Below are 24,846 nucleotides of genomic sequence, written 5' to 3' on the forward strand. Positions count from 1 at the left end.
ATGTGCTTGTTTTTACCATGCAGACGCCTATTGAGCGATGATTACAAAATGTTCTTACTTTGTCATTAATAAATAAAGCACTACCAAACTCAGTTTTGCTCCCGATCTGTTTTTTAAATACGCCTGTATGTTGTGGTAAGGCGGACGCCCGTATGGGAGTAGAGGATATGTACCGGTATATAAAACTTGCGTCCTTTCATCCGGTGCGCCCAATGTGTGTTAAATACAGAAATGGCACGCATAAATGAGACTGTGCCTTTTCACACGGTGCGCTCTTTGGTCGTGAAAATACGGTATATATGCCAATGATTTTTTTTTTATGTAGATGACAGCCGTGTAGAAATGTCGCAGCATCCCCTGTGCCTGGCCATGCTTCTTTAGCAGCCTCAGGAAGTACATCATCTGTTGGGCCTTTCTCAGGATGGAGTTGATGTTGACCTCCCACTTCATGTCCTGAGAAACTGTGATTCCCAGGAACTTAAAGGTCTCAACGGTTGACACGAGGAGGTTGGATAGTGTGAGGGGCAGCTGTGGTTATGAATGTTTCCTGAAATCCACGATCATCAACTGTCTTGAGCGTGTTCAGGTCTAGGTTGTGACGGCAGCATCAGAGCTCCAGCTGTTCCATTTGTTGTCGGTACGCAGACTCGTCGCCGTCTTTGACGTGGTGTCGTATGCAAACTTTATGAATTTGACAGCTGGGTGCGTTGAGGTGCTGTCGTTTCTGTAGGGAGAGAAGAGCAATGGAGAGAGGACGCATACCTGTGGAGCTCCAGTACTTGTGGTGCGCATTGCGGATGATATTTTTCCCAGTCTAACCTGTTGTGTCCGTCCCGTCAGGAAGCTGAGGATCTACTGGCTGATCGTAGGGGACACACCAACCTGGAGAAGTTTGGGGATGAGGAGTTCCGGGATAATGGTGTTGAACAAAGTCCACAAACAGGATCCTCACGTAGCTTCCTGTGTTGTCAATGTGCTCGAGGACGTGTGGCAAACTTTAAATGAGACTTTATGGATATCTTTGAGAAATGCCTTTCTTCTTGCCACTCTTCCATAAAGGCCAGATTTGTGCAGTGTACGACTGATTGTTGTCCTCTGGACAGACTCTCCCACCTCAGCTGTAGATCTCTGCAGCTATATGTGTATATATATATATATATATATTTATGTAGTGCTAAAACTCAATATTCTGAGGGTCATGGAATTTCAGTGGCAATGACAAAAACCCTGCCACTGGAATGGATACATTTTTTGCACATGCCTGGCAGTGAATGAGTTAAAATTGATGCTACACAATTATGTCACCTATATGCATGCAAGTACGTACACACAAAACATAAATCTAACAGAAACTTTGTCGCTTGGTGCCTTATAGCAGCACAGCATCAAACTAATACAATTGTGTCATAGCTAAATAACTATCTAAAATAATTTGCCCACAATTTTTTTTCAAAGCTCCTTACCAATTACAGATTCCAACCACTTTTTGTATGCCAGTCCAAAGTGTCTTTGCTCATGATTACCTTGTCTGTCCAGAATAGTGTTCAGAAATGTGCACTCTGATGACAGGCTGGGTGGGGTTAATATACAGAAACCCCTCTTAAGACGCTTGCTGTCGTGAGAATCAGGCAATGATATGCCATCTTCCTTGAGAGCACCATCTCCCCAATCTCCAGACCCTTCAGCACCTTGTTTCAGTTGGTCTGTGTCATCAATGTTATAGAGAACAGTGCTTCTATTCGAGTTGAAGTAGAGCTGGTGTTCCCACCTCCACTGGTACCACAAATAGAAGACATGACGCCTGGTGTACAAGGGAATATACATATTCACTATCACATCATCACAGTAATCATGTACATTTCATAAAATAAAAGTTACATGGTCCATTAAAAAATATTAATTGTGTTTAAGAGCAATTTTTAAACATGTAGTTCTAAATTGACAATGTATTATGCAGGGCTTGACATTAACATCTTCAGCTGTTGTTAGTGATATTAGATTTCTCACTCGCCATTTTGTGGCTTCAATTATTGATCCACATTGATTGCTTTCCACACGGGGTTTTATTGAGTGAAAAATAAAAGTTATGGTGCGTGAAGGTCTTATGTGAAGAGCCTAATGTACGCTAGAGTAATGGTCCCCAACCTTTTTTGCGCCACACACCGTTTTTTTCATGGACCGGCGGATAAATATAACAAAATAAAACATTTGTTTTTTTACTCATTTTGCTATCTTATGGTGGGCTAATTTTAGTGGTATGTATCACGTGACCTAGACAAGCATTTTGACATGCGTCAAGAGTAAATCATAGACGAATGTAATCTGGTAATCTTTCATTTTAAACCAAACCCACACAACATTTCTCACCTCTGTCTCCTCCAAAGCAGAGCAATAAAGCATGGAGTGTGGTGGATTTCTTTGATCTAATGTTTGTAGTGAGAGTGCAAAAAAGTGTCACCAAGTCATTCATGATCATTGGCACCGCCCGACCCACTCTCGAGGACTTGCACACTGCAAGAATCCAAACTAGGGCGGGAAAAATCCTACTGGACCCTCCGCACCCTGCCCACCACCTTTTCCAGCTACTCCCCTCAGGCAGGCGCTACCGATCCATGCGCACCAAATCCAGCAGACATTTAAACAGCTTCTTCCCCCAAGCCATTAACTCTTTGAACTCTTTCAAATGTAGCCAAATAGGAACTGTATAGTGCAACTTAGCATTTTTTTTTGACGACGATACTAGTGCAGTGTGTTCTATCGGAAACAAATTCCTTGTGTGTTCTACATACTTGGCAATAAAGATGATTCTGATTCTGATTCTGATGAAACATGTTAGTGTACCTGAAACAGTCATTTCAGTAACATCAGAATCAGAAAGCTTTTAATAGACACACAATGGGGAAATTTTTGGATGGAATTGGATTTGCCTTTATTAGTCTCACAGTGGAGAAATTTGTATCCTGATAAGAATAATTTGTATGCTCATAAGAGCCACCTCATCTGGCTCTTTTTCATATGAGTGTGTGTGCACGCACACACATAAATGTATTTCACAAGCAGTCACCTTATCGTAGTTGAGGGGTTTGTGTGTGTCAATGATCCAAGGAGCTAAATTGCTAGGGATTTTAATGCTATTGGCAGGATCACCAACAGCAAACAGATCCTCATATACAGTAAAGTCTCGTTATATCGATATCGGATATATCGATAGTCCTGGTTATATCGATACTATTTCTATGCACGCACGGAGAAAATTACATGCAAACAGGGTCGGATATATCGATAGTATAAAGTTTGCAGATGACACCACGTCAAAGACGGCGACGAGTCTGCGTACCGACAACAACTAGAACAGCTGGAGCTCTGATGCTGCCGTCACAACCTAGACCTGAACACGCTCAAGACGGTAGAGATGATCGTGGATTTCAGGAAACACCCATAACCACAGCTGCCCCACTATCCAACCTCCTCGTGTCAACCTTTGAGACCTTTAAGTTCCTGGGAATCACAGTCTCTCAGGACATGAAGTGGGAGGTCAACATCAACTCCATCCAGAGAAAGGCATGACAGATGATGCACTTCCTGAGGCTGCTAAAGAAGCATGGCCAGGCACAGGAGATACTGTGACATTTCTACACGACTGTCATCAAATCAATCCTGTGTTCTTCCATCACTGTTTGGTTCGGAGCCGCCACAAAAATGGACAAAATACGACTTCAACGGACAGTTAGGACGGTGGAAAAAAAAATCATTGGCACCACACTACCCACTCTCGAGGACTTGCACACTGCAAGAATCCAAACAGGGGTGCGGAAAATCACAGTGGACCCTCCGCACCCTGCCCACCACCTTTTCCAGCTACTCCCCTAGGGCAGTCACTACCGATCCGTGCGCACCTAATCCAGCAGACATTTAAATAGCTTCTTCCCCCAAGCCATTAAATCTCTAAACAGTAACCCAAATAGAACTGTATAGTGCCTCTATTTTTTGATGATACTAGTGCAGCGTGTTCTACCGAAGACAAATTCCTTGCGTGTTCTACATACTTTGCAATAAAGATTATTCTGATTATCCCGGAAATCCTCACCCTCAAACTTCTCCATCTTGGTGTCCCCTTACTAACTGCCAGTGGATCCTCAGCTTCCTGACGGAACAGACACAACAGGTGAGAATATCATCATCAACACGCACCCCTAGCACTGAAACCCTCTCCACTGCTCTTTTCACTCTACACAAATGACTGCACCTCAACACACCAATCTGTCAAATTCATGAAGTTAGCAGACAGCACCACGGTCATCAGTCTCAATGACGGCGATGAGTCTGTGTACCGACAACAAGTGTAGCAGCTCGAGCTCTGGTGTTGCCCTCACAACCTAGTGCTGAACATGCTCAAGACGTAGAGATGATTGTGGACTTCAGGAAACATCCATCACCACAGCTACCCCTCACATTATCAAACTGCCTCGTGTCAACCGTCAGTTGACACGGCAGTTGACCTACAAGTCCGTGGGAATCACAGTCTCCCAGGACATGAAGTGGGAGGTCAACAACAATTCCATCCTGAGAAAGGTCCAACAGAGGATGTACTTCCTGAGGCTGCTAAAGAAGCACGGCCTGCCACAGGAGGTGTGACGACATTTCTACACGGCTGTCATTTAATCAATCCTGTGTTCTTCAATCACGGTTGGGTGAGGGCCACCACAAAAATGGACAAAATGGACTTCAACGGAGTTAGGACGCCGGTAAAAAAAAAAATTGGCCCGACCCACTGTCGAGGATTTGCACACTGCAAGAAAAGAATTTCCAGCTACTCACCTCAGGCAGGCGCTACCGATCCATGCGCACCAAATCCAGCAGACATTTAAACATCTTATTCCCCCAAGCCCTTAAGTTTCCAAACAGTAACCCAAATATAACTGTATAGTGCATATTTGCATTTTTTTTATGATGATACTAGTGCAGCGTGTTCTACCAGAGACAAATTCTTTGAGTGTTCTACATATTTGGCAATACAGATGATTCTGATGTCCCGGCTGAATCAACCAAGCCAACTGTGCACCTGCGTTTTAAAAATATTTTTCATGGTTGCAGTATTTTTACATGATGTTGCGCCTACAAATGCAAGACATTGTCTCCTCGTAATCATCTCTCTGTGGATTGCACTTTGACTTGGAAGCAATGTGACTATATGAAAATGGTCAACAGTTTCCGTTTTTCATTCTGTGTTGATTCTCTCATCTTTTATCTGTGACTGCTTTAAACGAATGTGTTGCTTGGTTTTGTGTAACGCCTTTTATGACACAAAACGGAGACTCGTAAAAAATGCAGCGCTTTGGAACGGTGGGAAACCACTTGCCAAAGTTAATGGTGAGCAAACAAGTTAATGTCAAGCCCTGATTTGATGTAATTGTCATTTGGGATCCTCACCTGTGACTCCACAGGGTCTCATGTCCAGGGAAAGACTGGATTAGGACTGAGCATAGTTCCATTTCTTGAAGGAAGACCTCAAAAAGTTTCGTTAAGTCAAAGTCTCTCTCATCTTCATCTATTGTCTCTATTCTTGACTGCTCTCCATTCGTCAGGACATTGGTAGCAGGTATAAAGCAGTTTCTGGGCACAGACTGATGAAGGGGTGAGCAGTTTTTGCTGGGAGCTGGTGTCAGAGAAAACTTTTCAATTAACTCCTTAAGCACAAATTGGCGGTAGTGAAAGCCACTATGGTCCGACACATGCATTGACACCCAGTGACGCGTTGTGGACAGCTCATCATGGCAAACCTTAAAGGATTAAAGGGAAAGACATTCACTTTAAGATCAGAGTTTAATCGTATAGTTTTTTAATTGTCACTCAAAATGGCTAAAAGCACCATAGACCAAATACCTCTACTCCAAACAACCTCAGTGTTGTTGCTGGGCTAGTTTCTAGAGCCAGTTCAGTCTGGTTCAATTGCAAATTTTTGTTATGCAAATATCAACTAGCGTATCAGTAATTTAGAACAGCTAAAGTAATTGCCATTTGTGTCATTTTCCCTCACGATTTTGGAGAAATCTAAGGTATAGACAAGACCTACCTTGACATTGCCTTTGGCCATGTGTTGAAGCACCCAGATGCGGTGGGACCATGCATTGTAGTTGCTGGGATAACTACATGCAGCAGCAGAGCAGACATTTAGTTCAGTGTGGAGCAATTGAGCAAGATGGTAAGTCATTTGCTGACTTCCTCTAGCTGCCTGCTCTGCTTCACTCTGCTGCTGCTTTCCATTACAATCCACAGCTGCGAGCCGTCTCAGGATTTGCTGCAGAACCCAGCGTCTGCAACGAGGCATTATTTACTGGTAATGATTTGTTCGGAATGATTTTGGTACACAAAAATTTACTCATTCAATATTAAGAAAATAAAACAAACATAAAGGTTTTTTTTAAGTTCACGTTCCAAATGCTAAAAAAATGTAACAATCTGAGGAATCCAATTAAAAGAAAAATATCAGAATCACAAAGTCTTTAATCATCCCACAATGGGGAAATTAGCAGTTCACAGCAGCAATTTGAAAGGGGATGGGGGTGGGGGATGAAAGGATGAAAAACAAGATATTCTAAGCATAATAAAAATGTCAGAAGACCGAGGTGTATACTGTAACCGCAAAATTGTTTCATAAAAACTGTACATGTACACATATTGATATAAGTAGCTGTATTGCATCAACATAAGGTCATAAGGTGGCTGTGCTATTTACAGTACAAGTGTCCAGGTTTTTTTTTTTCACATGGGATTATTAAGAAGCCTGCCAGCAGTCGGTAGAAACGAGCGGCAGTTCCTCTCCTTCTTGCAGCTCAGGTATAGGAGCTGGGTGAAGGAGCGGCCCAGTCCTGTCAGGGTGGGCAGGCGGGGGTGGGAGGGGCTGGGCATCATAGCTTTCAGTTTGGCTAGCATCCATCTTTTGCTCACCTCCTCCAGAGAGTCTAGCGAGCAGCCCAGGACCGAACTGGCCTTCTTGACCAGGTGCTCCAGTCTTTTTCTGTCCTAGGTGGTGATGCTGCCTGACCAGCAGAGAATGCCATAGTGGATGGCTGAAGCAACCACAGAGTCATAGAAAGTCTTTAGGAGTGACCCCTAAAGCCCAAAAGACCTCCGTTTCCTGAGTAGGAAGAGGAGTCGCTGTCCTTTTTGATCAGGGCATCCGTGTTTGTAGACCAGTCCAGTTTTTGTTGAGAGTAACACCCAGGTACTTGTAGGAGGTCACCCTCTCTATTAGTACCCCGGATGTCCAACTCCTTGGTTTTCCCGGTGTTGATCTGGAGCTGATTCTGCTTGCACGAGTCCACAAAGTCTTTGGTCAGTCCACTGTACTCCCGATCATCTCCCTCTGTAATGAGGCCGACAATAGCTGAGTCGTCAGAGAACTTCTGAAGGTGGCAGGTTGGAGTATTATAATTGAATTGCTGCTGTGGACTGCAAATTTCCCCATTGCGGGACGAATAAAGGTATTCTGAAGTCAGAAGTGTAGAGGGTGAACAGGAATGGAGCCAGGACTGTCCCCTCCGGCGCCCCAGTGCTGCAGAAAAGCCTGTTTGACTCACAGTTCTTTACCCTCACATACTGTGGCCGGTGTGTGAGGTAGTCTGTAATCCAAAGTGTGAGGTGGTGGTCCACACCGGCATGCCGCAGCTTGTCCCCGAATAGATTGGGCTGGGTCGTTTTGAAGGCACTGGAGAAATCAAAGAACGTAATTCGCACAGTGCTGCTAGCATTCTCCAGGTGCAGCAGTGCCGAGTGGAAGAGGTAGATGATGACCTGTTCTGGACTGGGAGGCAAACTGTAGCGGGTCCTGTGATGAGCTCGCTAGTAGTCGCAGGTGAGCGAGGATGACTTCCTCCAGCGTCTTCATCAGGTGAGACATCAGTGCCTCCATTCTGTAGCTGTTGAGCTCCTTTGGGTGGGCGATCTTTGGCATTGGGACCAGGCATGACCTTTTCCACAGCTGTGGAACTCTGCCCAGCTTCAGGGTCAGGTTGAAAATGTGCTGGACAATGACACACAGCTGGTCGGCGCAGGTCCTGAGGAGTTGGGAGCTGATGTTGTCCGGGCCTGCTGCCTTCCTCACTTTCATCCTTCTCAGTTGGTTCCTCACCAGCGCGGTTGTGACAGATAGACAAGAACCAGGAGGCAGAGTGGGGGCTGAGGGTACGGCAAAGGTTGAGAGGGCAGTTGTTTGTTGCGGGAAGCTGGTCGTGAGAGGGGGGTGGGAGGGGAAGACCACTGTGAGAGTGGGTGCAGGTGCAGCTACAGGTGGAGTGACGGTGCAAATGGATGGACCAGGTGACGGTGGGCCACGGGCGACAGGCGTTAAACCGATTGAAAAAGCGGTTTAGGTTATCTGCCTAGTCCTTGTCTTTCTCATTCAATGTCACTTGGCTTTTGTGGCCTGAAAGCAAGCTCCAGACATAAGTGACATTTCAGGCTTGCAACAGCTCCTCCATTTTCATCCTGTAGGCCTTCTTCCACTCTCTGATCTTTCTCCTCAGTTCGATCTGCATGGCCTCCAGTTCCTCTCTGTTGCCCAACACAAAAACCCTTTTCTTTTCCTTTCAGGACAAGAGCAAAATTCACACAGGGAGGCCGGAGCTGGAATTGAACCTGTGAAGTCGATGTGCTAATCACCAGACTACCAGGTGGCCGGATTCTCTAAACCAGGGGTGGGCACTCCTGGCCCTGGAGAGTCACCCTCCTGCATGTTTTCCAAGTCTCCTTGTTGCAACACACATGATTCAAATGAGCAGGTTCAATGTAAGGCTTGCGCAGAGCTTGGTGATTATCTGATTATTTGAATCAGGTGTATTGTAACAGGGAGACTTGGAAAACACGCAGGAGGGTAGCTCTCCAGGACCAGGTGTGCCCATCCCTGCTCTAAACCTTTCCATTCGGATGGACAGCCTCACTGCTTCATGATGCCTCATTTTGTTATCACAACCAGTCATGGCTCCTATCAATTTCTGGTTCACCTGTTCACCTGTGGAACGTTCAAAACTAGTGTTTGATTAGCCTTCCTCAGCTTTGAAAGCCTTTTTTCGCACAATTCCCAGCATTTTTAGGAACGAATAACAGTCCCATGAGTCGTCACCTTACCGTGGTGGAGGGGTTTGTGTGTCCCAATGATCCTAGGAGCTCGGTTGTCTGGGGCTTTACGCCCCCGGTAGGGTCACCCATGGCAAACAGGTCCTGGGTGAGGGACCAGACAAAGTACGACTCAGAAGACTCCGTATGATGAGAAAGACAAATCGACCTGGTTTTCCCTTGCCCGGACGCGGGTCACCTCTCTGGAGCCAGGCCTGGAGATGGGGCTCGTTGGCGAGCGCCTGGTGGCCGGGCCTACACCCATGGGGCCCGGTCGGGCTCCGCCCGAAGAGGAAACGTGAGTCCCCCTTCTCAAGGACTCACCACCCATGGGAGGGGCCAGAGGGGTCGGGTGCACTGTGAGCTGGGCAGCAGCCAAAGGTGGGGAGACCTGGCGGTCCGACCCTTGACTGCAGAAGCTAGCTCTTGGGACGTGGAATGTCACCTCTCTTACAGGGAAGGAGCCTGAGCTGGTGCACGAGGTCGAAAAGTTCCGACTAGACATAGTTGGGCTTGCCTCCACACACAGCCTGGGTTCCGGTACCAGCCCTCTCGAAAGGGGTTGGACTCTCTTCCACTCTGGAGTTGCCCACGGTGAGAGGCGTAGAGCAGGTGTCGGCATACTTATTGCCCCCAGACTGGCCGTCTGCACGTTGGGATTCACCCCGGTAGACGAAAGGGTTGCTTCCCTCCGCCTTCGGGTGGGGGGGACGGGTTCTGACTGTTGTCTGTACATATGCACCAAACAGCAGTTCAGTGTACCCATCCTTTTTGGAGACCTTAGGGGGTGTGCTGGAGAGCACTCCCCCTGGGGACTCCCTTGTTCTGCTGGGCGATTTCAATGCTCATGTGGGCAATGGCAGTGTGACCTGGAGGGGCGTGATTGGGAGGAACGGCCCCCCCGATCAGAACAGGAGTGGTGTTTTGTTATTGGACTTCTGTGCACGACACGGATTGTCTATAACAAACTTTATTCAAACATAAGGGTGTCCAGGGTGCACCAGGACACCCTTGGTCGCAGTTCTCTGATTGACTTTATATTTGTATCATCGGATTTGCGGCCTCATGTCTTGGACACTTGAGTGAAGAGAGGGGCGGAGCTGTCAACTGATCACCACCTGGTGGTGAGTAGGCTCCGTTGGTGGGGGAAGATGCCAGTCCGACCTGGAACACCCAAACGTGTTGTGAGGGTTTGTTGGGAACGTCTGGCTGAATCTCGTCAGAAGGAGTTTCAACTCCCACCTCCGGCAGAACTACACACATGTCCCGGGGGAGGTGGGGGACATTGAGTCCGAATGGACCATGTTCCGCACCTCCCTTGCTGAGGCGGCAAATCAGAGTTGAGGCCGTAAGGTGGTTGGTGCCTGTCGTGGCGGCAATCCCCGTACTCGCTGGTGGACACCAGTAGTAAGGGATGCCGTAAAGCTGAAGAAGGAGTCCTACCGGGCTTATATAGCCTGTGGGACTCCTGAGACAGCTGACAGGTATCGATTAGCCAAGCGGAATGCAGCCTCGGTGGTCGCCGAGGCAAAAACACGGGCATGGGAAGAGTTCTGTGAGGCCATGGAAGCCGACTTCCGGACCGCTTCGAGGAAATTCTGGTCCACCATCCCGCGTCTCAGAAGGGGAAAGCAGTGCACCACTAACACTGTGTACAGTGAGAGTGGGGCGCTGTTGACCTCGACTCAAGACGTCGTGAACCGGTGGGCAGAGTACTTCGAAGACCTCCTCAACTCCACCAACACGCCTTCCTTGTAGGAAGCAGTGTCTGGGGACTCCGAGGTGGGCTCTCCGATCCTTGTGACTGAAGTCACCGAGGTGTTTAAAAAGCTCCTCGGTGGCAAGGCCCCGGGGGTGGATGAGATCCGACCGGAGATCCTAAAGGCTCTGGATGTTGTGGGGCTGTCCTGGCTGACACGCCTCTGCAACATTGCGTGGTCATCGGGGAGAGTGCCTCTGGATTGTCAGACCGGGGTGGTGGTCCCCCTTAAAAGGGGGACCGGAGGGTGTGTTCCAACTACAGAGGGATCATTCCTCAGCCTCCCTGGAAAGGTCTATTCAGGGGTCCGAGAGGGGCGGGTCCGTCGGAAAGTTGAGCCTCAGATTGAGGAGGAACAGTATGGTTTTCGTCCTGGCCGCGGAACAGTGGACCAGCTCTACATCCTTAGCAGGGTCCTCGAGGGTGCATGGGAATTCACCCAACCAGTCTATATGTGCTTCGTGGACTTGGAGAAAGCGTTTGACCGTGTCCCTCGTGGAGTTCTGTGGTGGGTGCTTCGGGAATATGGGGTACAGGAGCACCTGATACAGGCCGTTCGGTCCCTATACGACCGATGTCAGAGTCTGGTTCGCATTGCCGGCAATAAGTCGGAATCGTTTCCAGTGAGGGTTGGGCTCCGCCAAGGCTGCCCTTTGTCACCGATTCTGTTCATAACCTTTATGGACAGGATTTCTAGGCGCAGCTGAAGCCTTGAAGGTTTCCGTTTTGGTGGCCTCAGTATAGCATCTCTGCTTTTTGAAGATGATGTTGTACTGTTGGGGCCTTCAAGTGGAGCTCTCCAACTCTCGCTTGAGCGTTTCGCAGCCGAATGTGAAGCGGTTGGGATGAGAATCAGCACCTCCAAATGAGACAATGCTTTTCAGTCGGAAAAGGGTGGAGTGCCCTCTCCGCGTCGGGCAGGAGATTTTGCCTCAAGTGGAGGAGTTTAAGTATCGGGGTGTCTTGTTCACGAATGAGTGTGTAAGGGAGCGAGAGGTCGACAGGCGGATCGGTGCGGCGTCTGCTGTGATGCGGACTTTGTACCGATCTGTCGTGGTAAAGAAGGAGCTGAGCCACAAAGCAAAGCTCTCAATCTACCGGTCGATCTACGTCCCAACCCTCATCTATGGTCACGAGCTATGGGTTGTGTCCGAAAGAACGAGATCCCGGATGCAAGCGGTCGAAATGAGCTTTCTCCGTCGGGTGTCCGGGCTCTCCCTTAGAGATAAGGTGAGAAGCTCGGTCATCCGGGAGGGGCTCAAAGTCGAGCCGCTTCTCCTCCACATCGAGAGGAGCCAGATGAGGTGGCTCGGGCATCTGATTAGGATGCCCCCAGGTCGCCTCCCTCGTGAGGTGTTCCGAGCACGCCCCACTGGCAGGAGACCCCGGGGACGACCCAGAACACGCTGGAAAGACTATGTCTCCCAGCTGGCATGGGAACGCCTCGGGATCCGCCAGGACGAGCTAGAAGAAGTGGCTGGGGAGAGGGAAGTCTGGGCTTCCCTACTGAAGCTGCTGCCCCCGCGACCCGACCCCGGATAAGCGGCAGAAGATGGATGGATGGATAACAGTCTTAAAATCCAAGGTTAACTTTATAATAATAAAATTATTAATAATACATTTTATTTCAAGCGCCTTTCAAGGCTCTCAAGGACACTTTGCAGTCACAGACAAGCATCGATACAATAATAAATAAAATACAATTAGAAATAGAATACAATAGATAAAATACAATTAGAAATAGAAACAAGTGATAGAGCTACACAGAAAATGCAATTTTAAATAGGTGGATTTTGAGATGGGATTTGAAGGTGGGAAGAGAATCAATGTTCCGAATTCTGGGAGGAAGTGAGTTCCAGAAATTGGGGGCAGAGAAGATGAAAGCTCTGTCCCCCATCGTGCGGGGACGATCAGAGGGCACATAGAGGTGGAGGGCAGAAGAGGATCTGAGGGAACGAGAGGGAATATAAATTTGAAGAAGGTCAGATAGGTTGGGAGGGGCAAGGTTATGAATTAAATGTATACAGAAGAATTTTAAAGTTGATTCTATATTTGACCGGGAGCCTCTTGGAGGACTGGGGTGATGTGGTGAAAGGATGAGGTTCTGGTGATGATCCGGGCTGAAGAATTCTGGACTAGTTGAAGTTTGTAGAGAAGTTTCTGAGGGACACCAAGGAGAGGTGAATTGCAATAGTCAATCCGACAGGTGACAAAACTATGGACAAGGATAGCAGTGGTGTGAGGTTCAAGAGACAGGCGAAGACGATTGATATTGCATAGGTGGAAGTACGCAGATCGGCTTAAGTTATTTATATGGGAGAGGAAAAGATAGTGTGCTGTCAAGGATGACACCCAGGCTTTTGACCTGATGGGAGGGAGATATGGTCGAATTGTCAATAGTGAGAGAGAAACTGTTAGCTTTGCTTCAGGTGGATTTGGTACCAATAAGAAGAATTTAAGTTTGTTCGCTGTTAATTTTGAGGAAGTTATGTGTAAACCAGGATTGAATTTCAGAGAGTCAGTGAAAGGGAAGAAGGTGGAAGAGAGGTGTCAGGTTTGCTGGAGAGATAGAGCTGGGTGTCATCTGCAAAGCAATGAAAGTGGATACCAAATTTACGGAGAATATTGCCAAGGGGAAGGAGGTAGATGATAAAGAGGAGGGGTCCCAGGACAGAGCCTTGGGGCCCACCGTAAGATACAGAAGAGGACTGTGAGATGAAGGAGTTAATTTGGATGAACTAAGAACGGCCAGCGAGATAAGAGTGGAACCAGCGTAGGGGCGATGGAGTACAGTATTTCAAGGAAGATGAGATGAGAAATTGTGTCAAAAGTTGCAGTGAGGTCAAGAAGGACAAGGCTAGAGGGTAAGCTGTCAGCTGCCAAAAGAAGATTGTTCGTGACTATTAAGAGAGCTGATTTTGTACTGTGGTGGGGGCGGAAATCAGATTGGAATGGTTTGTAGAGATCATTCTGGGAGTGGTGAGAGTGTAGCTAGGAGTAAAAAACTTTTTCAAGGATTTTAGAAATAAAAATACGTTGAGAAATGGGGTGAAGGTTTTTGAAGTAATTGAGATCAGATCCAGGCTTTTTAAGCATTGGTGTGATAGCCGCCGTTATGAGGGGGACAGGGACGATTCCCGTGGATAGTGAGGAGTGAATAAAGGCTTAAATGAATGGAAGGAGATATGGTCAGCAGGATTTGACCAGAACTGTTAGGAGGGGATCTAATTGATGAGAATAATTCTTGGATTTAGCTATGAGGTTCGAAATTGTAGAGGGATGAGGGAGTTCAAAAGAACATAAGAGTTGAGAGGGGGTAGGATTATTGGGGGAAGGGTACAGAGGACAGAAGATGCTGGTGGATTTTGTACATTTTTAGAAAAGAATAAAAGGAGAGAAATGCAGGTGTCAGAGAGAATCATCAAACACTGGACATGATGTTGTTCTGTCCGTTTGTGCCAATGGATGGTCCTCACATGAGATTAGCCTTGATGTTGAGAGTGGTGTGGGAGCTGTGCCTCAAGGATGGGAAGGTTGTGAATTTGGGACACAACGTCAGTTGTGCTCCAAAGAATCATTGGGTGTTTCAGCCTTTCATCACTAGACACCCTCATCGATGAAGGCCAGCGACAGGTTGATCACGCCCAATTAGATGTTGAGAAGCTGGTGGGGGGGGGGGGGGGGCAGTGTCTTAGGTTCCAGATCCACTGGCTGCTTCTTTCTGCCGCTTCAGAGACTGATCTGTGTGCCGCAGAGCCTGTCCACGGATAGCCAGGTGTTTTAGCACTCTGATGGTGGAGGAAGCCACAAACCCTCTGCATCCAACTTCAATTGGATATACCTTGGCTTTCCATCCTCGCTGTTGCGCATCCACTGCTGTAGCACAGGCTTCTTGCGCTCATAGGCCTCTTCAACCGAGTTTTCCCACGGGACTGTGAGTTTGGTTATGTAAACAGCCTTGAGTGAAGGGGACCAGAGCACCAAGTCTAGCCTTAGGGTGGTGGCTGCAATCTCCGCTGGGAAAGCCAATTATTGGCCAATGTCAACCCGCATTTCCCAATCCGGGCCCTGGATACCTGTCCATCCTCTGGTTTGGCAGGATGATGGTTGGGCTTTTTCTGTCCCTCTCAGATGAAAGTCAATGGTGCTGTGCTGGATGTGCGAGCGCAGCAGCCAAACGGGGGGGACCCTGGCGGTCCGAAACTCAGCTGCAGAAGCAAGCTCTTGGGCCTTGTAGGGAACGAGCCCGAGCTGGTGTACGAGGTCGAAAGGTTCCGACAAGATGGAGTTGGAATTTACTCAACGTAGGCTGGGTTTTGGTACCAGCCCTCTCGAGAGGGGCTGGACTCTTTTCCACTCTGGAGTTGCCCACGGTGAGAGGTGTAGAGCAGGTGTCGGCATACTCATTGACCCTCAGCTCGCCGCGTGTACGTTGGGGTCACCCTGGAAGACGAGAGGGTTGCTTCCCTCTGCTTTCGGGTGGCTAAAAAGTGGACTACTATCTCAGAATACATTTGTACGCCAAGCTCAGCTGAACAACACTATCCGTTCAGGCCAGCTTTCTGGTTGCAAAACTGATAGCAAGCAACGGTAAGCCTTTCACGGATGGAGAGTTTAAGAAATGTATGGATGCTGTCACGGAGGAGTTGTGTCACGAGAAGAAATATACATTTAATGATGTCGCGGCTTGGAATTGAAGCGGATTTATGTGGGACAGGAGATATGAGACAATCTCTTTTCGTCAATGGATGCTATAGCTGCATGTTTGCTTTCAACATTTAGCTTGTAGTCGACGTCCACATTCCACCATGATGTCCCTGATCCACCGGTGAAAACATGCTGTGATCCTCTCTTTCATCTGGAACGGCTTCATGTAACAAGGAGGGTACAGAAAGTGCTTAAGAAGGAATGACTGTGTCTTTGTGTTGTCATATTGTCTTTGTGATGTCATATTTGTTATTTAGGTTTTTTTTTTGTTCTTTTGACTTCAACACGGCGCCGCGAGAGTGGCTGCCTTTCCATCAGCTCGTGTATTTTGTTTTTTTCTACTTTCATTCCTTTCCTCACTTTGCTGCTGTGAAATATAAATAAATCTCTCCACTGTGAGACTAATAAAGGCAAATCCCATCCAATCCAATAAAATCTACTGGGATAAAATCCATCTTTACAGCCATACCCCTCCCCTCCCCCGGCAAATTGGCGTTTTGGATTGGATTGGATTTGCCTTTATTAGTCTCGCAGTGGATAAATTTACATTTCACAGCAGCAAAGTTATGAAAGAAATGAAAGTAGAAAAGCAAAACACAGGAGCTGCTGGAAAGGCAGCCATTCTCGCGGCGCCGTCTTGAAGTCAAAAGAACAAAAAAAACTAAATAACAAATAACATGACAACACAAAGACACAGAGAGACAATAAAGTTGACTGACATAAATTTTGACTTGACTTTGATCAGAATCAGAATCAGAATCATCTTTATTGCCAAGTATGTAGAACACACAAGGAATTTGTTAAAAACTGATAAGTGGCACTATACAGTTCCATTTTGGCTACTGTTGAAAGATACTGGTAGTGAAATGTATTGTGCTGTGTAGGCGCTGTATCACTTTCTCCACCTGCTTCCTTTGTGGTTTTCACAGGGAAGTTGATGAGAGAGAGAGCTGCAAACAGCGGTGTCTACAAGCCTACTGAACCTACAAAAGGATTATAAGGAAGGAACATAAGAACTTTAAGAGACTGCTCATACGTGTCAGAGATATTCTGCTCTGACAATTGAGCTGAATTTTTATCTGTTAAGATTGTGCTTGGCACAACAGAAAGTTAATTTTCCATTGTTTTTTCTATGAAGAACCCAGAGAGAGTTATTTCGTTATTATTTCATAAATAGTGGTATTTATTTCCTGTTTTTCTATGAAGAACCCAGAGAGAATTATTTAGATATTATTTATTTCACAAATAGTGTTATTTATTTCCTGTATTTTTCTGTGAAGAACTCAGAGAGGGTTATTTAGTTATTATTTATTTCATTAATAGTTTTATCATTTGTTTCCTGACATTTTTTTGTAAAGAACCCGGAGAGGGTTATTTGGTTATGTGTCGCTTTCTGGAAAACAAGAAAAAAATGTAAGCTCCCCAACAATCGTCACACTTTTTCTATTACAAACTGAAACTGGCCCCCCATCAGAGAAGGGAAACGTTATGTGGCCCTCACAGGAAAAAGTTTGGGGACCCCTGCCTTAGAGGGTGTGCTGGAGAGCAGTACCGCTTGGGACACCCTTGTTCTGCTGGGTGATTTCAATGCTCAGTTGGGCAATGACAGACAGACATGGAGGGGCGTGATTGGGAGGAACGCCCCCCCCCCCGATCAGAACCCGAGTGGTGGTTTGTTATTGGACTTCTGTGCTCGACACGGAGTGTCTATAACTAACACTTTATTCAAACATAAGGGTGTCCATATGTGCACGTGGCACCAGGATACCCTTGGCCACAGTTCGATGATTGACTTTGTAGTTGTATCATCGGATTTGCGGCCGCATGTTTTGGACACTCGAGTGAAGAGAGGGGCTGAGTTGTCAACTGATCACCACCTGGTGGTGAGTAGATTCCGTTGGCGGGGGAAGATGCCAGTCCGACCTGGCAGACCCAAACGTGTTGTGAGGGGTTTTTTTGAACGTCTGACGGAATCCCCTGGCAGAGGGAGTTTTAACTCCCACCTCCGGAAGAATTTTTTACACTTCCCAAGAGGTGGTGGACATTGAGTCCGAATGGACCATGTTCCGCACCTCCCTTGCTGAGACGGCCAATCGGAGTTGTGGCCATAAGGTGGTTGGTGCCTGTGGTGGCGGCAACTCCCGTACTCCCTGGTGCGCACCAGTAGTAAGAGATGCCTCAAGCTGAAGAAGGAGTCCTATCGGACCTATATGGCCCGTGAAACCCCTGAGACAGTTGACAGGTATCAATTAGCCAAGCGGAATGCGACTTCGGTGGTCGCAGAAGCAAAAACTCAGGCATGGGAAGTTCGGTGAGACTTCCAGACTGCTTCAAGGAAATTCTGGTCCACCATCCGGCGTCTCAAGAGGGGAAAGCAGTGCACCACTAACACTGTGTACAGTGAGGTTGGGGCGCTGCTCACCTCGATTCGGGACGTTGTGAGCTGGTGGGCAGAGTACTTCGAAGACCTCTTCAACTCCACCGACACGCCTTCCTTGGAGGAAGCAAGTTCTGGGGACTCTGAGATGGGATCTCCGATCTCTGCGGTTGAAGTCACACCGATGTGGTTAAAAAGGTCCTTGGTGGAAAGGCCCCAGGGGTGGATGATCTCCGCCCAGAGTTCCTTAAGCCTCTGGAAATTGTGGGCCTGTAATGGCTGACACGCCTCATCAACATCGCGTGGTCATCCGGAGGAGTGCCTCGGTATTGGCAGACAGGGGTGGTTGTCCCCATTTTTAAAAAAACGGGGGCGGGAGGGCATGGGATCACACTCCTCAGCCTCCCTGAGCTATATGTCATGACCAAAAGAACGAGATCCCGGATACAAGCAGCCTAAATGAGCTTTGTCCGTAGGGTGTTCGGGCTCTCCCTTAGAGATAAGGTGCTCAGAGTCGAGCCGCTTCTCCTCCACATTGAGAGAAGCCAGATGAGGTGGCTCGGGCATCTGATTAGGATTCCCCCTGGACGCCTCCCCGGTGAGGTGTTCCGGGATTGCCCCACTGGCAGGAGACCCCAGGGACGACCCAGGACACGCTGGAGAGACTATGTCTCCCAGCTGGCCTGGGATTGCCTCGGGACGGAAGGAAGTCTGGGCTTCCCTACAAAAGTTGCTGTGCCCGCGACCAGACCCTGGATAAGCGGCAGAAGATGGATGGATGGATGGATGGATGGATGGATGGATGGCAATGTCACAACTTCAGTGGAATTATGATTGGTTTGTAGGAGTCACATAACACAAAAAGATAGATCTTACCGATGTATCCATGTCTCTGGGCTTTTGGGGAATTTACTGAGTGCCAGCTTGCCAAGGTAGAGGTCTTTTTCTGCTTGAAGTATTCCAGACTGAATCAACTCCTTCCTGTAAGTCATACATCATAGTCGACCATTACAACATGCACTTTTCAAACAAAATTATTGCAACATGGCAGTAGTCTCTCTTTCTCCCTCCCCCCCCCCTCACTAGGGCATGGGAAGAGTTTGGTGAGGCCATGGAAGTTGACCTCCGGACAGCTTCGAGAAAATTTAGTTCAACAACAACAGTCTTTGGCTAAGGAGCTACCCAGTGCTGTCAGGGTGAGCAGGTGCATATGGAAGGGGCTGTCCATCATAGTTTTTAGTATAGCAAGCGTCCGTCTGCTGCCCACCTTCTCCAGAGAGTCCAACGAGCAGCTCAGGACAGAACTGGCCCTCTTGACAAGGCGCTCCAGTCTTTTTCTGTCCCGGTCGTGATGCTGCCTGACCAGCAGACAATTCCATACTGGATGGGTGAAGCTACCACAGATTCAAAGAATGTCTGAAGGAGTGACCCCTGACTCCCAAACGACCTGTTTCCTGAGTAGGAAGATGTGACTCTGTCCCTTTGTGATCAGGGCATCCGTGTTTCTAGAAAAGCCCAGTTCATTGTTGAGAATAACACTTGGTACTTGTAGGAACTCACCCTCTACAGGTCCGTATAATGGATGTTTAACGTGCAGGTGAGGACAGTTTCCTGCAGAAATCCACAACCAACTCCTTGGTTTTCCCGGGTTTGATCCGGAGGTGATTCTGCTGGCACCATTCAACAAAGTCCTTTGTCAGTTCACTGTACTCTGTCTCCCTCTGTGATAAGGCCAACAACCGTTGAATCATCGGAGAACTTCTGGAGGTGGCACGTTGAACTGCTGAAGTCCGAAGTGGAACTGGAACTGTATAGTGCCACTTAGCAGTTTTTTTGACAACGATACTAGTGCAGCGTGTTCTACCGGAAACAAATTCCTTGTGTGTTCTACATACTTGGCAATAAAGATGATTCTGATTCTGATTCTGAGAGGGTGAACAAGCATTGAGCCAGAGCTGTCCCCTGCAGCGCCCCAGTGCTCAGAGAAGTCTGTCCGACTCACAGTTTTTTGCCCTCACATATTGCGGCCAGTTTGTGAGCGACTCTGTAATCCATGATGTGAGGTGGTGTTCACTGCATGCCGCAGATTGTCCCACAGTGGGTTGGGCTGGATGGTGTTAAAGGCACTGGAAAAAAAAATGGAAATTGTGATCCTCACAGTGCTCCCAGTTCATCTGCCCAGTCCTTGTCTTTCTCAGTCAACATCACTGGGCTTTTGTGGCCTAATGTTGTTCAGGCCCTTCCAGATACTAGCAACATTGCTGGCTTGCAGCTGCTCCTCCATTTCATCCTGTAGGCTTTTTTCCCCTTTCTGAACTTTCTCCTCAGTTGGATCTGCACCCCGACATGAAAGCCCTTTACGATTTCTTCATGAGGGCCTTTATGTCAGGATTAATCCACGGTTTGTTGTTGGAAAAACAATCCTGGTGGATATGGTGTTTCTTTCACAAAGGTTTATGTAATCCGCAATGGTGCAAGTGAGTGAATCAAAGTACTCCCCATGAATGTCAGTGAAGAGCTCCCACCTGGTCCTAACCTAAAGAAGTCCAAAATGGCACACCGGTGGCAGCCGTCAGCAAGTGCTCTCATGAGCCTTTTTTTGTTGTTTTTGTGTTTTCTTTTGTCACTTTGTGTTGTTATGCGTCATGTAGAACGGACACGGATTGTTTTTCAGCATTTTTGGCCACGACATTCATCAAGGAGGAGAATGTCCTGAGCGGCTGCACCTTTTCGGCAGCACAAATATGCCGGTACTGTTTTTGAATGGGAGGTGCCATTTGACTGTCATCGCTGGACAGCTCTGGGACAAAATGTGCTTTTTTCCGCCTTTAATGGCCAGCATCTGCACAGCCCCGCTTTGTTCAGCGGAAAGGTCGGTGCTGCTGGACCGTCTGTGGCTGGATGGGTGCATGGCTTGAAGAGCCGCGATGATAAGAAAGAAATGTCAGCGCAGAGCGCCGATGTATATGTGGAATTGTCGTGGCTTGGAATTGAAGCGGGTTTACGTGGGACAGGAGATGTGAGACAGTCTCTTTTTGTCAATGGATGCTACAGCTTCGTGTTTGCTTTCAACATTTACCTTGTAGTAGTCATGCACATTCCACCATGACATCCCGGATCCACTGGTGAAAAGGACACTTTGATCTTTTCTCCTTTCATGTAGAACTGCTTCATGTCACAAAGAGGGTACAGAAAGTGCTTAAGAATCAATGGCTTGGTGTCTTTGTGTTGTCATATTATTTGTTATGTAGGGTTTTTTTTGTTGTTTTGGCATCAAGATTGCGCCACGAGAAAGGCTGGCTTTCCAGCACCTCCTGCATTTCATTTTTCTACTTCTTTCATTCCTTTCATAACTTTGCTGGTGTGAAATGTAAATTTCTCCATTGCGAGACGAATAAAGGTAAATCCAATCCAACCTCAGTGAAGAGCTCCCACTTGGGTGACTCAAATCATTCCTGCAGAGCCTCTTAAGCCTCTGTTGACCATCTTCTGACCGTGCAGGTCACAGCTGGTTGTCTGTGCACCAGTGGTTTGTACACAGGCTGGAGAAACAACATTGCGGTCTGCTCGTCCAAGAGGGGGTTGAATTTGAATTCATCCTTTTCATTTGCGTAAAACAAGTCCAAGATGTTATTTTTTCTGGTAGCACAGGTTACATACAGTGTGAAGGTTGGGAGGGAGGACTGCAGTGAGACACGGTTGAAGTCTCCAGATATAATGAGCACGGCGTTGGGGGACTGGGTTTGCTGCTTCTTTACGACATTCATCAGGGCATCAGAGGCTGCACAGCCATTTGCCATTGGGGGAATGTACGTCAACACAGCTATCACGTGTGAGAATTCCCGTGGAAGATAATGCGGCCAGAGGCTAATGGCTGGCAGCTCATTGTTCCGAATGCAGTTTCTCTCTGAACGTGATATGCCCAGGATTGCACCATTTGTCGTTCACAAAAATAGCAATTTCCCCTCCTTTCTGCTTACCACTGCCTGCATTCCTGTCTGCACATACAAGTTGGAAGCCTTGCAACTCAGCGTGTGTGTCCGGAGTGATCGCCGACAGCCTTCTTTCCGTGAGGTGCATCAAACTGGTTTCAGGGTACTGCGTCTGATGTTGCGTTAGCGTCATGAGCTCGCCCATCTTGTTAGCGATCTCACATTCCACATAATGATAGACGGGAGGACATGTTAGTATCTTCTCCGTCTGCGGTGGTCTTTGCCGGCTCGAAATCCTCATGTTCTCCTCTTCAGCTCGTCGGGGATGCCTGGTTTTGCGGCCGCAAGCCTGCTATTAGCTAGCCATGCTCGCATCTGGTCAACTGTAAACAATGGTTGTCTGGTCAACTGTAAACAATGGGATCCCGTGTGCAAATCGTTTCCCCATTCACAGTAGCCGCAAAAAATTAAAATAACGGAGATTAGCAGAAGATGAGATGAAAATGCCCATCTCCTCCCTGTAGGTTTCAGAAACGGAAATACACAAAACACAATCGGACAAATGCATTAACAAAGTTTATTAGTAAGATGGAAAGGGACTTAAACAGGGTTAGGAGCTGGTGTAGAGGCACCCAAACAGGGGGCGCCATAACGTCACCAGATATGACAAAGGTATGAATTACACATGAATGTTGTGTGCTGTTTTATCAAGAGATAATGAAGTGTTGAAGATGACAGCCGCCATGGATGGATTTGTGTGTGTACCTGACATTCCATGCAGTGGTGACATCAGGATTAAGCAGCAAGAGGGTGGACGTAATATCCACTAAAGCTGGAGGAATACAAACATGATCAAGAATGACACGCACACACACACACACACGCGCACACACACACACACACACACACACACACACACACACACACACACACACACGCACACACGCGCACACACACACACACATAAGCAAATGTTGAGTACAGTGATACCTTGGCTTACGAACTTAATTGGTTCCCAGACAGAGTAAGGCGAAAAGTGTGTATCCCAACCATCAATTTCTCATGGGAAACCATTAAAATCAGAATAATACGTTCCCAGGTCACCATAAAACATAATTTTCTTTCTAATTTTCTAAGCCTTAAAACTACACAAACTATCTTATTTTATGTATAATAAATGTGCTATGGTATTGTAATTAAAGAAATAAATTGTACTATATCATAAAGTAATTTTATTTACCTGTGTGATGGTCGTTGATGGCTTGATGGATGAAGTGGTTTCATCAGCATAAACACTTGATGAGGAACATAGCCTTCTTCTTCCACCATCTTGAGGAATAATTCCTTGTAAGTTTTGGCAGCTTTATTGTCAGAACTAGCTGCCTCACCATGACGAATGACACTATGAATCCCTGTACGACGCTTAAAGTTCTCAAACCATTTGTGGCTAGCCTTGAAATCATCAATGGATGACGAACTTCCAGGTTGCCTCTTGACGATATACGAGTGAAGTTGCTGTGCTTTCTCTGCGATAATTTTACCTAGTCCACATCAATTGTGTTCTCTTTAGCTGGGTTGATAGCTTTTTGCATCAAGTGTACAGATGGCTTGTGCGGGTTATTTGTGGCGCCTGATTGATGGGATATTTTAACCTTGCAGTCTACAGTTTGCCTTTGAACTATCAATAAAGTTGAAACAAGTCCAAATTTCACTGTTTTCTACCCATTTTCTCACTCTCTCTCTGTAGTCTGCCTATCTATTTTTATTTGCAGCTCGGTGTTTCTGTAACCCCGTTTCTGTAAAGTCGGCTGCCATTTCCTTGTTAGGAACGAACGACACATCACCCATTGTGGCGTTCCGTGTGTATACCGAAAAATCGTTCTAAGTGCACTTTCTAAGTGTTCTGATTGTTTTGATTTTCTAAATAAAGATTTACAAAAACAAACATATTCATTCATTGTCTGGAGCAGTTTATCCTCACTACAGTTGTGGTGGGTGCTGGGGCCACAAAAAACAAACACTAAAAAACCAAACAAAATAGTGATATTCAAAACTAAAGGGTGACGGTGGGACTTTGTTAGTCTCAAATACAGCAGAAAGTAAATGGTTGGCACTGCAACTGACCAACTTGAGAGGCAAAGTGAGAGGGATGAAGGTGGAAGAGAGGCGTCGGGTTTGCTGGAGAGGTAGAGTTGGGTGTCATCCACGAAGCAGTGAAAGTGAATGCCAAACTTACGGAAAATATTGCCAAGAGGAAGTAGGTAGATAATAAAGAGAAGTGGCCCCAGGACAGACCCTTGAGGCACACCAGAGGACACAGGAGAGGACCGTGAGGTGAAGGAGTTGATTTGGATGAATTGTGAGCGATCAGAGAGATAGGAATGAAACCAGCGGAGTGGGGTATGTGTGATGCCTAGGGTGGAAAGTCTGTCGAGCAGGATAGGGTGGGAAATGGTGTCAAAGGCTGAGGTCAGGTCGAGAAGGATGAGGATGGAGAGTGAACCGGCATCGGCTGCCATAAAAAGATCATTCGTGATTTTTATGAGAGCCGATTCAGTACTGTGGCGGGGGCGGAAACCAGACTGGAATTGTTCGAACAGGTTATTGTGAGTGAGTGAAGCTGGGACACAACTGTCTTTTCAAGAATTTTGGCGATGAATGGGAGGTGGGAAATTGGACGCAAGTTATTGAAATCGTTTGGGTCTGAGCCAGGTTTTTTCAGGATTGGAGTGACAGCTGCGGTTTTGAGATTGGAGTGACAGCTGCGGTTTTGAGTGGGATAGGAACAATTCCAGTTGATAATGAGGAGTGAATAATGGTAGAAATAAATGGGAGAAGAGAGGGTAGGCAGGACTTTATAAGGATAGTCGGGAGGGGGTCGAGTTGACAGGAGGAGTTCTTGGATTTGTTGATAATGTCTGAGATTATAGAGGAATGGGGGAGTTCAAAGGCAGAAA

The 24,846-nt window shown here is 47.1% G+C and overlaps 1 protein-coding gene across 2 annotated transcripts in view; it reads right to left on the bottom strand.

Annotated features, from left to right (window-relative positions):
* Positions 1 to 1,167: 1,167 nt before the first annotated feature.
* ptar1 (protein prenyltransferase alpha subunit repeat containing 1) overlaps positions 1,168 to 24,846 on the bottom strand; it is a 35,529-nt gene continuing 11,850 nt past the window's right edge. Inside the window, exons 3-7 of one of the 2 annotated variants that reach the window (XM_088995131.1) lie at positions 22,655 to 22,721; positions 18,834 to 18,938; positions 6,074 to 6,314; positions 5,431 to 5,780; positions 1,168 to 1,801 (exon numbers count right to left, since the gene is read on the bottom strand). In XM_088995131.1, coding sequence (XP_088851257.1) covers positions 1,450 to 1,801; positions 5,431 to 5,780; positions 6,074 to 6,314; positions 18,834 to 18,938; positions 22,655 to 22,721 — 1,115 coding nt within the window. In that variant the 3' untranslated portion in view covers positions 1,168 to 1,449. The remainder of the gene's footprint in view (positions 1,802 to 5,430; positions 5,781 to 6,073; positions 6,315 to 18,833; positions 18,939 to 22,654; positions 22,722 to 24,846) is intronic. The other variant, XM_088995132.1, reaches the window with a different exon arrangement.

This window comes from Hippocampus bargibanti, linkage group LG04 (assembly GCF_051943395.1).
Source record: "Hippocampus bargibanti isolate YZ-2025 linkage group LG04, ASM5194339v1, whole genome shotgun sequence".
Taxonomy (NCBI): Eukaryota; Metazoa; Chordata; class Actinopteri; order Syngnathiformes; family Syngnathidae; genus Hippocampus; species Hippocampus bargibanti.